The sequence below is a fragment of the Ostrea edulis genome, chromosome 7 (assembly GCF_947568905.1).
Source record: "Ostrea edulis chromosome 7, xbOstEdul1.1, whole genome shotgun sequence".
NCBI lineage: Eukaryota > Metazoa > Mollusca > Bivalvia > Ostreida > Ostreidae > Ostrea > Ostrea edulis.
In genome coordinates this window covers 87986099-88001832 of record NC_079170.1, presented here as the reverse complement: position 1 = coordinate 88001832, position 15734 = coordinate 87986099, and the positions used below count along the sequence as shown (strand labels likewise).

Genomic DNA, 15734 nt, shown 5'->3' with positions numbered 1-15734 from the left:
TATTCCCAATGGATTAATTCAGCCATTTTTTTTAATCTGGTTGACTTAATCTTTTCTCAACAGTAATATTTGATAAGAAAAACTGGTGTTTTCTGACCACTGAACTCAATAAAATGCATGAGTATGAAGTTTCTTATAATGTTAAATACTGGATTTTTCTCCCTGTAAAAGAAATTGCACATCATCATGATTCAGATTATAAACAGTGGATGTTGCTGGTATATGTGATAATATGATAGCGCTAAAGAAACTCGGACAGTAATGCACATTTATGAAACACTGGCTTCCTATGACTGCTGGTAATTAAAAGTAAGCACAAAATTGAGATTGCATTTGAAAAATTAAAGGTATGGGAAATTTAGAGGGAGGAAAATGCTGTACGTGTAGTGGGAAATGTCTCATTCCCGGAAGTAACAGACTTTGCGAGAAGTCTAAAGCTCGTTAGCAGAAGTCTGTCACATAAATCAGGGGAGAAATCAAATTAATTAAGTTAGCCCTATAGATGCCCAGTCTGTCATTCTGTTGGGTTCTGAGGTTATATATACTTGATGTATAATAATTTGCAAGCCTTATCAAGTGAACAAAATTGGAAATCCTAGAAGAATTGTGTGTACAGTTTGACAGAGATGGGTTGTCAATGTCGTGTTGTGGATTCAGAGGAAAAAGAGATCTATTATTTTGTGATATTTGCTTCCTGCTTTTGTAGACCAGCTGCTCCTGTACAGAGGTGTGCTCTGTTTGTGATCATCTACAGAAAAACATTTGTCAAGTAAGTCTGGTGCCAGACTACGGTAATACATGCAGAGAAAATCATTATATCGAGACTGAATGATTACTTTCTGTTGTGGAGTGTCGGTGTTTTTGACAGTTAACAGAACTCTACATTGTAGCAGTAATTGTTTATCATTCATCTATAAAAAGACAATTGGTGTTCGAATCATTTGTACTGAGTTATGATGGAAGTGAATATAGCATAATTGCTTTATATGTCCTTTCTGTGTATATTGCTTAAAGTACATTACACAGCGGGGGTTAAGGTGTCCCAAGTAAAATAACAACTAATAACAGCATATTCATATAAAAGTAAAATTCTTTCAAGTGTTGCATATTTTTAGTAAAAATCGTTTGTCAATACATAAACAAACATCGTATCATGTGGGGAAATCCTTCGCTTATATAATATATAAGACTAATGTGTTTTTGAACGCCGTCACATCTGTTTTAAAAATCGATGTTTTCTATCCGAATTCCATTGACATATGTAATTTTTGAAATAGCTTGGATGAAGTTCAGAAACATAGCAGTTGTGTTAATTAGTGTTATAAATGTCTCAAAATTAAAACAAAGTTGCAGTTTGACAGATGGGTAATTTATTTTCAAATATTGGAAAAGGGGGGGGGGGGGATGTTACATGTAAAACTTATACGGTACCAATTTATACTTACAAAGTCCATGCCATATGAACCTGCGCTAATTGTATGATGAAATATCTTCATAGTCTGACAGAATAACTTTAAAGCATATGAATCCCCATTATTTGCAAGAAGATTTCGTTATGTTGGATGTGCATAGGTTTTTTCCTTTACAGTTCTTCTTGCAGTTGATGGTGTCAATAAACTTGCTATATGATATTAAATCCTGATTTAAAATTATGGGAGGGGGGGGGGGGGGGAGGAGATGAAATGAATTCTAGTACATTTTTGATTTGAACCTTGACAGAATTGTTTCCTTTCATGTTTCAGTGCCCCTGTATGTGTTTCAGTAACTACCTGGACAGGTGCACTCACCAGATCAACAAAACGGAGGGCTACAGACCCTGTCCTGGTAGGAAGTGCTGCCTGTCGTGTCAATTATCACTGTACAGTAAAACCTGTTTGTAATGAACTTCTGTATATCGAATGTCTGTACAATACAGGACTACAAACCTAGTCTGGTTTGTGGCTCCTAGTCATGTCAGCTTTTATTGTACATTAAAACCAGTTTATGCTAATCCTATACATATTGAACTTCTTCATTGTTAAAAAAAAAAAAGAATAAAAAGAAATGAATTTTAAGTCAGGGACTGATCTAGACATTCACAACCAAAATTCGGCATTCTTTCCTTACCTAACAAAATCCCTGAAAGTAATGCAAATGTTGTCACTAAGTAAAGAACTTTGATTTTTCATGTTCTTAGGCTTTTATACCATGCATCTTTTGCTATTTGGGTGTTTCAGGACCCCACAAACACTGGCAGATGCAGTCAATGGAGACCGGGAAGAAGTCGTCCTCTGTGAAGCCCTGTAAACCTGTGTGTACTGCTATGTAAGTCATGCCTTACTACATGGAACATACACTTGTATGCTTTTGATACACTCGTCTTTTGATGGGCCACATTATAGTATGGGTTTGTCTGTCTGGGTCTTATCTTTCACACTGTTAGTCCTAGGACTATCAAACATGATCAGCTGATTCATCCTGGGGAAAAGGTGCATCTTTACCCAAAAATGGGTTACTGACACCATTTTGGAATTTTATGGTTGGACATATTCAGATTATGTCTGAATCATATCTTGAGCCCTGTGAAGTCTAGGACCATCAAACTTGGTTAATGCATGTTGGTGGGAATTAGTGTTATGATCTAAAAGTATAGGTTGTAGTTCTGTGTACAGTTTATAAGTTTTCCAAGGTGCTCTAGTCAGGCTGTAAATCAAAGTTTATTGCAGACATTTTTCAAAGAGGATACCTGATGACTCTGTGGTTAAAACTCAACTCGTGGAGATTTAAACTAATGTTTCTATGAAATTAAAATCCTGTAGGGTTTTCCTTTATGTGATATAAGGTCCTCAGAGTGTTAGTCAGGATGATGCTGTACATTACTACAGTACTAAATGTTTTCATGGGGTAAAATTTTCATGCTTTAAGAAAAATAAGAATGGAGCCAAAATCGTTTTCATTGTTAATTAAAAGAGTTAATTAATTTTCTTTGTAGCAGTTCAATATCTTCTCATTGAGGAATTCTGTCTTTTTTTTTTTTTTTTTACTTATGAAGGATTTCAATTCTTAGGTGTATCCAAACCAAGTTTAAATACCTCGTAAAATGAAATGATTTTGCAGCAGTTGTGAAGATTGATTGATACTTTCCACCACACTCAACAATTTTTCAGTTATCCGGTGGCGCCCAGTTTTTATTGGTGGAAGAGAGAACCCAGATACAATGTACCTGGGAAAAGACCACCGACCTTCCGAAAGTAAACTGGGAAACTTTCTCACTTACCGGCGCGAGTGGGATTCGAACCCGCGCCGGCAGAGGTGAGAGGCCGTGTGACTTTGAGCGCGATACTCTAACCACTCGTCCATGGAGGCCCTCTGTTGTGAAGACACCAGTATTAGTGTGATTCACTGCATGTGCAGCATCATCTTGTAATGATGTTCTGGTCATACTTTCAAAACTGTTGAATTGATCTCTTCATCTCAATCATTGATTCCTGGATGTAAAAGTCTTGAATTGTTGGTTACAGCTCCGGAGCAGCTGAGTGCCAGGCAACTAAGGGATGTAACTGGTGTAGTGGTGGCCATTACAAGAACCTCCCTCTGTGCTCAGAGAAGTGTGTCAAAGACAGGTAAGTGATGCAAATCGTAATCCAAGAAAAACTTTCAATTCTAAATTAATTTTCACTGATTATTTTACATTTGATTGGTTCATTATTTCTGACATATAAATATTTACTTATTTATTTTCCTAATAGGAGAGACGATATTGATTTGTGGAGTAAGCTCAGGTTTTAGTTGTTGATGTAAGAAAAGAAAAATGACCTATAATGTTGGCATAATCATCAATATAAAGGCCTGCCGTGTTTGTATATTTCTGTTAATCTTTTGTAGGGTAGAAGTTCACTTCAGACTGCCTTGTGAACACGATAGATTGCTAAACTTTACTGCAAGAAGCACGGAGATTTTAGACGTTGCTCAGAAGAGGTTGTCTCAGTTCAACAAAGCAGTCGTGCAACTTAAGAACAGCAGTAATGACACAGTATGTTGTCTGAGAGTAACAACTGAGAATCGAGAAACATGATTAATGTATGTATGGTGAATGATAATAGAAGAAATAATGTGACCAGGGCATTTTACCATCATAGTAGTGTGACATATTAAACAGTTCCAATCACCAGTGGTCAGATTGCGGAGTTGGTAGAGCACCTGACTAGAAACTCAGTTTGCCCTGGTTCGAATCCTCGTTTGGTTTATATGTAGACATTTTCTTTCTTCCTATTACAGTAAATGAAGCATAATCCCCAAGTAATTTCTCAAGACTAGCAACCTGAATACAGGATAGATCTGAACTTGACCGAGTTTTATACAGGAGTTACAGGAGTTGTACAACCATCACTGGACAGAATTTGACCTGAATGATGTAACTCGAATATTCTGAATTAATTAGAATGCAGAAGGATGTAGATTGTCATATAAGTTTAGGGATATGCAGGCCTGGCCAGTGAAATATTTTACATTCCATAGTCTAGCCCTGATTTTTATTTGGATCGGAATCCTGCCGTTTCCTGTTGCTTATTTTGTTTTTGTAGATGGAGTCACTGTACTGGTGGGGACCAGTGATGAGGTTGTTATTTTGTTTTTGTAGATGGAGTCACTGTACTGGTGGGGACCAGTGATGAGGTTGTTGTTTTGTTTTTGTAGATGGAGTCACTGTACTGGTGGAGACCAGTGATGAGGTTGTTGTTTTGTTTTTGTAGACCGGAGTCACTCTACTGGTGGGGACCCGTGATGAGACGGAGATTCCCCAGGGCTGGATAAGCACACTCAGTGCACCGGTCCATGTTGTTTGCAATGATTCCAGCAGAAATATCGTATACATCACGGGATTTACTGAGTCCACAGAGTAAGAATGAGAACAAAGTTAAACTTATAAGGTGTATGAAATCCTGAAATTATCACTAGCACTTAGGTAATCAGTTAACCCATCACTTCAGATGTTAAAGATTTGGATTTAGTATAATGAGGTCCGATTTCAAATATAGACATACCAGAGTTTTCGTGCTAAGAATTCCACTTAATATACAATATGTCCATACATGTCTTAAGTTTTTAACATAGTCTCCAAGAATTGTAATTATTTTTACTATAAATACTCTTAATTCTTGTTAAATTACGGCTTTTTTAAACAGTGCAAGAGTAGAATTCATTGTGAGAACAGTGAATTTAACAAGAGAGCTGGAGACTGCCTTAACTTTGAGAAATTACATCCAGAAAGTGGTTCAGGAGTTGGTGAAGAGAGTAACTGAATTAGATATAGCAGACACAATATCAGGACTGTGGCTGGAGGAGGTGAATTGGTTTGCTGATTTTACTAGATAAGAAACTGATCATTGTGGTCCAGTGTCCTTTGACCAAATCTTAAAATGTATAGGTGACATCTAAGACTTGTGATCCGATTACCTGTAGACTTAGAATGCAAATGTCTAAATTAATGTTTTCTTGGATTTAGACCTGAACTTTGATAAAGGATTGACAAACTATACCTAATAATTTATTTGAATTTAGGAGGAATAATACACCAGAAAAATAATATACACCAGAGAAATTTTGTATCAACAAAAAGTGGAGGATATGTACAGTTATATTTTGAATATGAAATTCTTATAAATTTTAATAAAAAACAGGTTTCAAATAAGAAAATAATCTGAAAAAATTTAAAACTCCTGTTTGACTCTAACCAGCCATCTACAGATCAGCAGCTGGCATGTTAACTGACTACATTCAGCTATCCAGCTTACTAGGCAGTCTACCGATCAGCAGCTGGCATGTTAACTGACTACATTCAGCTATGCAGCTTACTAGGCAATCAAATTTGAAAGGAATACACAAATATTGCCGATATCTATATTTTCCTTCATGTTTTAAAAGGTCATTATGACAGTGTATAGTATACTTCCTTAATCTTTGGAAATAAGATAAAGATAGTAAATATGAGACTGTGAGATATATTCAGTGGTTATACTTTTTCACTCTGACAGGATAAAATATCATTTTGGTTAGAGAGGCCAAAGAATTCGACACGAGGATATTTTGCAGCTCAGCTCCAGAAATTAAAGCTTGTGAATGACACAGAATTGACTCTGCTGGACAGGAACGTGACCATCAGTAATGTCTCCGTATCGGAGAGCTACAGTTCCCTGTGTCCTGCTGTGTGCGGTAGGAGGTAGGGTGTTTTTCTTCCTTTCTGATATCACAGTTTCAGGTTGCTCATACAAAACAAGGAAATATGTCACTGGCTGCTGCTTATTGGTCCACGAAAGTAAAATAACTCGCACAAGCAGCCAGGATGTTGATGATTTCAGTTCAGTACCCATTTTTAACTCAGAGGCAGGTGTTTTCAACAGAGCAATTTTAATATAAAAGATGCTATGGTGATTAGCAGTAACCTTCAGCCCTGAAAATTTTCCTGAGATTGTTTTTGCAAGATCAGCATTATTGTCTAGTTTGTGAAGAAAAATGCTAGCAATGATGTTTTAATATTGATAAAGATGTGCAACAAGAAATGTGATATCCCTAAGTTTTTTCAATTTTTATTATTTTGCTGCATTATATGAAAGTGAAAGCTTCTTCAATAATTAAATTTCTGGATGAAAAAAGTACTTGCAGTGCTGCTGTTACTTAAAGGTATATTTTTTAAGTATCTTTATCATGTCTATTTTCACTCATCCCCCATTTTCACACCTTCAAGGAGAACAATAACAACAAGACTCATTCCTCATTATCGATAGTGTTTATATCGGTACTTGTCGGAACTTTCAGTACATAAGACCATGAATTTATCTCAAACTGAAATTATCAGTAACAACAGCACAATATCTGTAAATTTTCGTAATCGTTTGTAAAAACTAATATCCTAGTAAAAACTAATATTCTCCATAGTTTTTCCGTGCTGTAGAACTAAATAATCCTGGCCTGTATATTTTCGTACAATTCTATGTACAGTACACAAGATAAGACTTTTTCACAAACATTCAAACTACAATTTATTCTAATTTTAAAAGATATATATATATTTCTTTTCAAGAACTAAACAGTTTCATAAAAGAAAATAAAAATAAGATTATGAGCAAGTACAATGTACATTGTAAAGAAGAATGATGGCACATAGTATTATGTATACGACTCCTGGACTCAAGAGGTTTCAACTTACAGGGAGTTTAATGTACAATCCGGATAATGAATGATCCGGATAATGAATGATCCGGATAATGAACGATCCAGATAATGTACAGCTATATTTGGTAATGCGGATGCAACTTCATGTACATAATGTTATCTAGAGTAATGAATGAACTGGTTGATGGCAAGTTCAGTGAATAGGTTTGTAAAACACCCTGTATTTCTATAGAAAGTATTTTTAAAAATATGTATAAAGAAGCATTGTCATACATAGGGGATGAATAAAGTGTCTTTATAGTGAAATAAGTCTGTATGATTGCACTTGAACACTTATATCAAGGTGGAGTTGAGGAAATCGTGATGAAAATGAATTGCATTACAGATGAAAGATTCCACTGAGAAAATATAAATGACTCGAGAGTTTGTGACTTGTGAGACTTAATAGTTCAATGTTACACCCAGAGGTAGGAGGTAGTTCCTTTTAAGGTCCTCCGTGGGGAGTTTGTTGTAACACACATTGTCCTTTTGATTGGTGTGAAAGTGAGACTTGTGGAAATGCGCAGTGGTTGTTAGAACCTCTGCTTCATCGTCTTTGTACGCGGCGATAAAGTTTGTGGAGAAATTCTCATGATGCACTCTCAAGTTTTCCAAGGCCCACTGCATTTTTACGTCTGACACTAAGCGTTTCTGAGCACGCGGTGTTCGGGTTTTCTTCATCATTCGTGTTGTGGTTTCCAGAGTCTTTTTGAATTTTTCTCCGCCTGGCCCCTTTTCTGGAATAACCAGTGTTGCACCAAATGCTGTCCCTTTGTTACGAATCATCAGTAGGAAGATTTGAAATAAGCGCTCCTCATCGACACGAGGGGTCACTATATACACCACGGCTCCACAACCGAACCAGTCATCAATGAGACTCTTCCACAGCTTCATGATGAAGTCGTGCTGCATGATACCTCCCCCCTCCGGGATCATATCCAGCAAGTCCTGAACCTGTAAAACAGTCCAAAATATGTGTCCATTAATTTATCACCAACTTTGATGTACCAGGTTAATGTGTTCAGTGCATTAGGGCCTTGTGTACCAGCGGATAGGTGAGGTGTCCGTGAAGTGGTGATTACTGAGCAGGAACATTGTAAATCAATTCATTCCATTGTATGGCTCTAATGGGGCGAGGAAGAATACAATTTTATCTGTAACAAATTATCAAGAGCTGCGTGAAGGCGAGACTCGAGACTGACAGTGTCATTTTTACATACTGGCACTTTACAGCCCATCATACCTACACATATTAATTACCTATTTATTCATAGTCTATGCATTCATATTTATCGGCAGTTTATTAGCACACATATTAGATATGGACCATCTTCATGCTTGCGTGGGCTAAATGACCGTTAGTGACGACCAGCGAGACTCATTAATTAATAATTACCTGTACTTTTTTCTGATCTATTCCTTGTCAGCTTAGCAGTTGGGTGAACTTTTAAATGTTTACGTTTATTTTATCTGTTAATTGTGTTTGTAACCTAGATATTGATTTATTCAGTGCTTGTTTTGCAAACTCTGTGTAAACTCTGTAAGCAAGCTCACGATGAATGACTCCTTCATTCTGTCTATATCTAGCTTAATGAGTTGCTAACAACGATGGAATTCAATTGATGCAGAATCAAAGGGGATACATGTAGCTTTATTTGAGTGATTGAATGTAATGTAATTTCATACCCTTGCAAAAATAATATTTCTCTCATATATAGATGTATATTGTAGAGGATAATGAGTATAGTGTACACAACTTTCTTGTGTTAAAATTGAATGAGTATATATAACTCCGAGACAGAAAAGCCCACATTTAGGAACGTGAACATATTGTAATAGTATGTTAATAGCTGAGTAATGTACACCTGCATCAGATAAAACCTTTTAGATTTATGAAAAAGATTTCAGATCTTGTTTATTGAAACAAAATGAAAATAGATGTGTTGAAATTTGACGTCAACTTCATGCAGTTGCCTTTAACTGTCATCCAGAGAGTGATCGGTGTTCAAAGTAGTTTAAGTGTAAAAGTATAGTGGTCAACACTGAATTATCTTACCATTTCTACATTTTTATCGAGCTGTAGATATCTCGTGACAGAGTTATCTGACATCATGGAGGCCCCGTCATCCAGCTCTTGGCTCTCATTGTTTGCCATCTCCAGAACCTCTGTAAAATTATTCACCATCCACGGCCAGTGGTTCTTTCCGCTGATCTTCATCAGCCCGGTCTTGCGGGACATTTTGATGGTCACTCCAGGGGCCGGCTTGATCTTGACCATTTCGTTTTTCTCCCTGTAGGTCTGTTCGGGGTACAGGGCGGTGAAGATGTCCAGCCACCACCCCACTATGTTCTCCTTTCTGGCGCTGGTCACTACTATCTCATCCCCTTTGTCAAAAAAGTCAATGTCAAAGGGGGTAGGGGTGGCCCAGATGTCGGCCAACACTCGCTGGCGATCTCTCTTGGATGGCATTGTTTAAGTGGTTATTGCTGGTTGTGCAATGCTTTTCTTCAGTTTGTCACTTTCTTATCAATATTCACATGACAGCTCAGATAAATGGGTCACTAACTGAATAAATAAATCCTGTGTGAAATTTTTCATATATCCCACAGTTGCTCATTTATCCATAATGAAAATCAAAATTTTCTTTTCCAGAAAGTTCACATAACCACATAAACAAAAACTGAATAAACATCAACAGCAAAATCCTTCCTGCTTTGACACACCTGAACTTTTTTTTTTACCTGTCTTATTTTGCAACAGGCAATTTCATTGGACACATTTATTTCATTCAGCCAATGAAATTGTTGTTTACACGGGAAGTAAATAAACATGTAGTGATAAAAGGAATGACTAAATGACCTAATTTTAGATTTGGGCTGCCCTTCACCTTTTAGTTACCTGAGATATGTAATTTAATTATTTTCATATGTAGTACATGACATTGCACCAGAGGACACTCAGAACATGACTAATGTATGATGCTATTTCATGAATTTCTTTTAAGCCTAGCTAATGCATGGAAATTAATTTTAAAATTTTATTAATAATTTCTTTCTCAATATTTTGACTATTTCAATTATATTTTGAAACATCTTGATACAAAGTAAATGAAATAATCAAAATTTTGAAAAAAAAAAAAAAAAAGAGATTAATTCATAAAATATTTAAAAAGAAACAAAAACCCAATCAATACATGAAATATCTAAAAACAAATAAAATCCCCCCCCCCCCCCCCTAAATAAAACCATAAATGAAAAAATATTAATTATTATACATGTAATATATAATGCATGCACTTGTTGGCTTAAACAAGGGGTGGGGGACTGACTATATTCAATATAATAGGTATTTTAGAGTATGAATTATTATTATAGTATATTCTAATTAGATTGTTGGTCTGCAATTCTAAAAAAAAAAAAAAAAGAAAGAAAGAAGTATAGTTGTCATACTTTTATCAAGATTCTGTGCATGTGCCTTTATTTGAAAATTCTATTTTGATTATTTTCACAAAATTACGAATTAGTTTTGTGAAAATTTCCTTTGCTATTTTCTGTTCCTTAATTGTGTCTGAGAGTAAAAATCAGTCAGTAGTGCAAATTTCTTTTTAAAAGTAAATGTGATCACTCAAGAATATTAAGTCTTTTGAAAATTCACTGATCTTATACGTGTACTTTAAGTACATTTATTTTGAGATGACTACAATGTACTGTAGTATAGGAGAGAGGAGAAAATCTGGCTAGACTGGGAATTGAACCTGGGACCCCTGCATTATTAGTCAGGTGCTCTAACCACTTAGCTACCCTGGGCGATATCCACGGTCCGTATAGCCCTAACTAATACAGTACCTTTCACTGAGTGGACAAAGCCATGTGTTTGCTGCTGACATGATCACCTCACAATCCATTGCGCGATGGAGTTTTGGGACGGTTCTTGTGTGTGTAACACTGAGCTTGTAGACACTCTACAGGTGTGTGTGGGTGTGTAACACTGAGCTTGTAAACACTCTACAGGTGTATGTGTGTGTAACACTGAGCTTGTAAACACTCTACAGGTGTGTGTGTGTGTAACACTGAGCTTGTAGACACTCTACAGGTGTGTGTGTGTGTGTGTGTGTGTGTGTGTGTAACACTGAGCTTGTAGTCACTCTACTGGTGTGTGTGTGTGTAACACTGAGCTTGTAGACACTCTACAGGTGTGTGTGTGTGTAACACTGAGCTTGTAAACACTCTACAGGTGTGTGTGTGTGTAACACTGAGCTTGTAGACACTCTACTGGTGTGTGTGTGTAACACTGAGCTTGTAGACACTCTACAGGTGTGTGTGTGTGTAACACTGAGCTTGTAGACATTTTACTGGTGTGTGTGTGTGTAACACTGAGCTTGTAGACACTCTACAGGTGTGTGTGTGTGTAACACTGAGCTTGTAAACACTCTACAGGTGTGTGTGTGTGTAACACTGAGCTTGTAGACACTCTACTGGTGTGTGTGTGTAACACTGAGCTTGTAGACACTCTACAGGTGTGTGTGTGTGTAACACTGAGCTTGTAGACATTTTACTGGTGTGTGTGTGTGTAACACTGAGCTTGTAGACACTCTACAGGTGTGTGTGTGTGTAACACTGAGCTTGTAAACACTCTACAGGTGTGTGTGTGTGTAACACTGAGCTTGTAGACACTCTACTGGTGTGTGTGTGTAACACTGAGCTTGTAGACACTCTACAGGTGTGTGTGTGTGTAACACTGAGCTTGTAGACATTTTACTGGTGTGTGTGTGTGTAACACTGAGCTTGTAGACACTCTACAGGTGTGTGTGTGTGTGTAACACTGAGCTTGTAGACACTCTACAGGTGTGTGTGTGTAACACTGAGCTTGTAGACACTCTACAGGTGTGTGTGGGTGTGTAACACTGAGCTTGTAGACACTCTACAGGTGTGTGTGTGTGTGTAACACTGAGCTTGTAGACACTCTACAGGTGTGTGTGTGTAACACTGAGCTTGTAGACACTCTACAGGTGTGTGTGTGTGTAACACTGAGCTTGTAGACACTCTACAGGTGTGTGTGTGTGTGTAACACTGAGCTTGTAGACACTCTACAGGTGTGTGTGTGTGTAACACTGAGCTTGTAAACACTCTACAGGTGTGTGTGTGTGTAACACTGAGCTTGTAAACACTCTACAGGTGTGTGGTATGTGTGTGTGTGTAACACTGAGCTTGTAAACACTCTACAGGTGTGTGTGTGTGTAACACTGAGCTTGTAAACACTCTACAGGTGTGTGTGTGTGTAACACTGAGCTTGTAGACACTCTACAGGTGTGTGTGTGTGTGTGTGTAACACTGAGCTTGTAAACACTCTACAGGTGTGTGTGTGTGTAACACTGAGCTTGTAGACACTCTACAGGTGTGGGTGTGTAACACTGAGCTTGTAGACACTCTACAGGTGTGTGTGTGTGTGTAACACTGAGCTTGTAGACACTCTACAAGCCACATGTTCTGCTTGATTGATTTGATACTTCATATGTAGCTTTCTTATCAAGGGAGGAAGAATGTTATTGATTTTGAGGTCTAAGTTCAAGGTTACTACAGGATTTCGCAGAAAGAGCTTGTAGATAATCATTGCGAGGGGATATACCCCACCTTGCAGAGTTCTTGTTATGAATTTTATTTAGTTCATGACATGACTACCATTCATTGAGCAGATAAATTTATGGGTATTCAATGTCATTATTTCTTTCTTTCGAAATAATAATTGATTTTCTGCTTTTGTAGCACAAGCTCCAGAGATTGCCAAAAAGACAAGGACTGTTTTTGGGATCGTATGTACCATGAATGTACAGTGACACCTGTGTTACCTGAGAGGTGAGTACAGTGACACCTGTGTTACCTGAGAGGTGAGTACAGTGACACCTGTGTTACCTGAGAGGTGAGTACAGTGACACCTGCATTACCTGAGAGGTGAGTACAGTGACACCTGCATTACCTGAGAGGTGAGTACAGTGACACCTGTGTTACCTGAGAGGTGAGTACAGTGACACCTGTGTTACCTGAGAGGTGAGTACAGTGACACCTGTGTTACCTGAGAGGCGAGTACAGTGACACCTGTGTTACCTGAAAGGTGATCTGAGCTGTTACTTCCACAGGGTTAGTAAAATATCTGAATTGGTAGTCCTAGCTGCCAGAAATTACATTTAACAAATATGAGGACTGCACTCAAAACCAGTGATATGTGATGCAACACTACCAGTATTTTTCACATTCTTTATGATGCCCATTGTACATTTTTGAAATTCAAATTCATATAGTATTGCTGACTGCCAGAGTTTCAAAACAATCAACTATAAATCCTGCAGCGTTTTCTATAGCCTCTAACTGCAGGACTGTATAACAATAGTGTCAAACTTTGTTTCCTTATCTTGTGTCTTTTAAGAGTGCAAGGGGGAGACAATTCAAAATTATGGAATAGTATATGATGCAATGAGTAGCACATGAGTAACTGAACATTTCATCCAATTTGTAGTCTCCAAATAGTTCATAAGGAATTTTAGTCTAAAACCCTTTTTGATTTCATGTTTGTGTATATTGTGTTAATTACAGGATCCAGGCCAGTGTTTATCTCCCCTGTCTTGGCCTGTACTAGAACGATGTCTGTGTTTATGTTAATTACAGGATCCAGGCCACTGTTTACCTCCCCTGCTTTGGCCTGTACCGGAATTATTATTGTGTGTGTTTATGTTAATTACAGGATCCGGGCCAGTGTTTATCTCCCCTGTCTCGGCCTGTACTAGAATGATGTCTGTGTTTATGTTAATTACAGGATCCAGGCCACTGTTTACCTCCCCTGCTTTGGCCTGTACCGGAATGATTATTGTGTGAGTTTATGTTAATTACAGGATCCGGGCCAGTGTTTATCTCCCCTGTCTTGGCCTGTACTGGAACGTAAGCAGTGAGGACGAACACCAGGTGCTTCAGGAGTTTGAAGAAGCCGTTAGAAACATGACTGGCCTGTCTGACAAGGAGCTGCATTCTTTTGAAGTCTTTGAGGTGAAAAGAATTTTAAGTTGGATAAACATCAATTGTGGACTGACAGATTATAAATTTTTATGCCCCCCTTCAAAGAAGAGGGGCATATTGCTTTGCACCTGTCGGTCGGTCGGTCGGTAGACCACATGTTGTCAGCTTAATATCTTGAGAACCATTCACTTGATTGTAATGATTTTTTATGGAACGCCGTTTCTGCCTTATAGTGTAAATCAGCCTTACGTTATGTCGATACCTCTTTATGTTATGTGCTTACATCATTACGTTATGTCGATACATCATTACGTTATGTTGATATTTCTTTATGTTATGTTGTTACATCATTACGTTATGTGGTAACATCATTACATTATGTGCAAACATCATTATGTTATGATAAACTTTCAAGGGATCGAGATTGATACAGATGCAAAATGGTGCGCCTAAATTCAGACGTTGTGTTTTCAGAATTATCACATTGTCTGGTTTGTGCCCTTTCTAAAATTTGTCGTCTTTTTGTTATTTCGAGGCAAAAAGACGACAAAATAAAAGCGACTGTATCATGTAAATAACATGAAATAAACGCAAAGAAATTATTTGCCAATTGCATACTGATAGAATGAAATACACAAAGAGCATCGTATACATACAACACATTCAATGCTTGCAAAATACAGTACATACACACAAGTAATGCACATAGCATGCTTACCTAGAAAACACTTAAGTGCAGACAGCTATTTACATCAATGTGTACTTGTAAAATGTTAGATGCTCGTTCTGCGGATAAATCTACAAAACAAAATCATAAACTCCATTTTTATCTCGACAGTTGTGATTCCATATAAATACAGATTGCGACACACTGAACCCACAGGGATCTGAAGTATGTAAAAAATTAAAAAATAATAGTTTGGGTTTGGACAAAAAAATTCAATTGTAAAGTACTAAAAGTCTCTCAAGTTGCATGAAATTCTAAGTTTAATAATTCCTTCTTGATATTGTGATATACCGGCACGTAACATTGTTTTTTAAAGTAGGGGAAGGGTCAGCCGGGGTTCACTTTGCACTTGCATTAAAATTGTTGACAAGCAATAAAGTACTTCTGTCCAAATCTCATTATGTTATAAATCGTAGGGGGGGGGGGGGGGGGGGGGGGGGGGCAAAGATTAGTTCACTACATGTATTCTTCAATGCAGCACTTCCCGTGGGGATCCGGGTTAGAATAGGTGCTCAGGAGCCCTTGCTTGTCATAATAGGGCAGTCCTTTGGATGACATCGCAAAATCCGAGGTCCCGTGCCACAGCAGGTGAGCGCTGAACATAGGCCTAAATTTTGCAGCCCTTCGCCAACAATGGTGACGTCTCCATATTCAGTGAAGTATTCTCGAGAGGGACGTTAAACAATATATGTAATTCATCAATCAATTCAACACTTCAAACATCAACTGTCTTTCATTACTAATTAAAAAAATGGGGAGGAGGCAGCAAATCAATCCAACTTTGCTTGTAGAAGATATGGGATTTAATTGTGTG

At 37.6% G+C, this 15734-nt stretch overlaps 2 protein-coding genes across 2 annotated transcripts in view; one reads left to right on the top strand and one right to left on the bottom strand.

Annotated features, from left to right (window-relative positions):
• The window catches only part of LOC125654160 (uncharacterized), a 95713-nt gene that overhangs the window by 56035 nt on the left and 23944 nt on the right, over nt 1-15734 (top strand). Inside the window, exons 17-26 of the mRNA XM_056145909.1 lie at nt 707-769; nt 1743-1824; nt 2217-2304; nt 3501-3602; nt 3865-4012; nt 4731-4876; nt 5163-5322; nt 6012-6196; nt 12952-13041; nt 14073-14223. Of these exons, the coding sequence (XP_056001884.1) occupies nt 707-769; nt 1743-1824; nt 2217-2304; nt 3501-3602; nt 3865-4012; nt 4731-4876; nt 5163-5322; nt 6012-6196; nt 12952-13041; nt 14073-14223 (1215 nt within the window). The remainder of the gene's footprint in view (nt 1-706; nt 770-1742; nt 1825-2216; nt 2305-3500; nt 3603-3864; nt 4013-4730; nt 4877-5162; nt 5323-6011; nt 6197-12951; nt 13042-14072; nt 14224-15734) is intronic.
• Nucleotides 7000-9955, bottom strand: LOC125654161 (uncharacterized). Its single transcript, XM_048883955.2, has 2 exons — nt 9245-9955; nt 7000-8142 (listed from the first exon to the last, which is right to left on the bottom strand). Exons 1-2 carry the CDS (start codon nt 9656-9658, stop codon nt 7591-7593), a joined length of 966 nt encoding a protein of 321 aa, XP_048739912.1. The 5' UTR covers nt 9659-9955; the 3' UTR covers nt 7000-7590.

What these genes read in the sequence shown, in the direction of transcription:
- LOC125654161 (XM_048883955.2), bottom strand. Translation starts at nt 9,658, where the DNA reads ATGCCATCCAAGAGAGATCGCCAGCGAGTGTTGGCCGACATCTGGGCC. An exon ending in TCGATAAAAATGTAGAAATG is followed by an intron (nt 8,143 to 9,244) that starts GTAAGATAATTC and finishes ACTGTTTTACAG; the next exon opens with GTTCAGGACTTGCTGGATAT.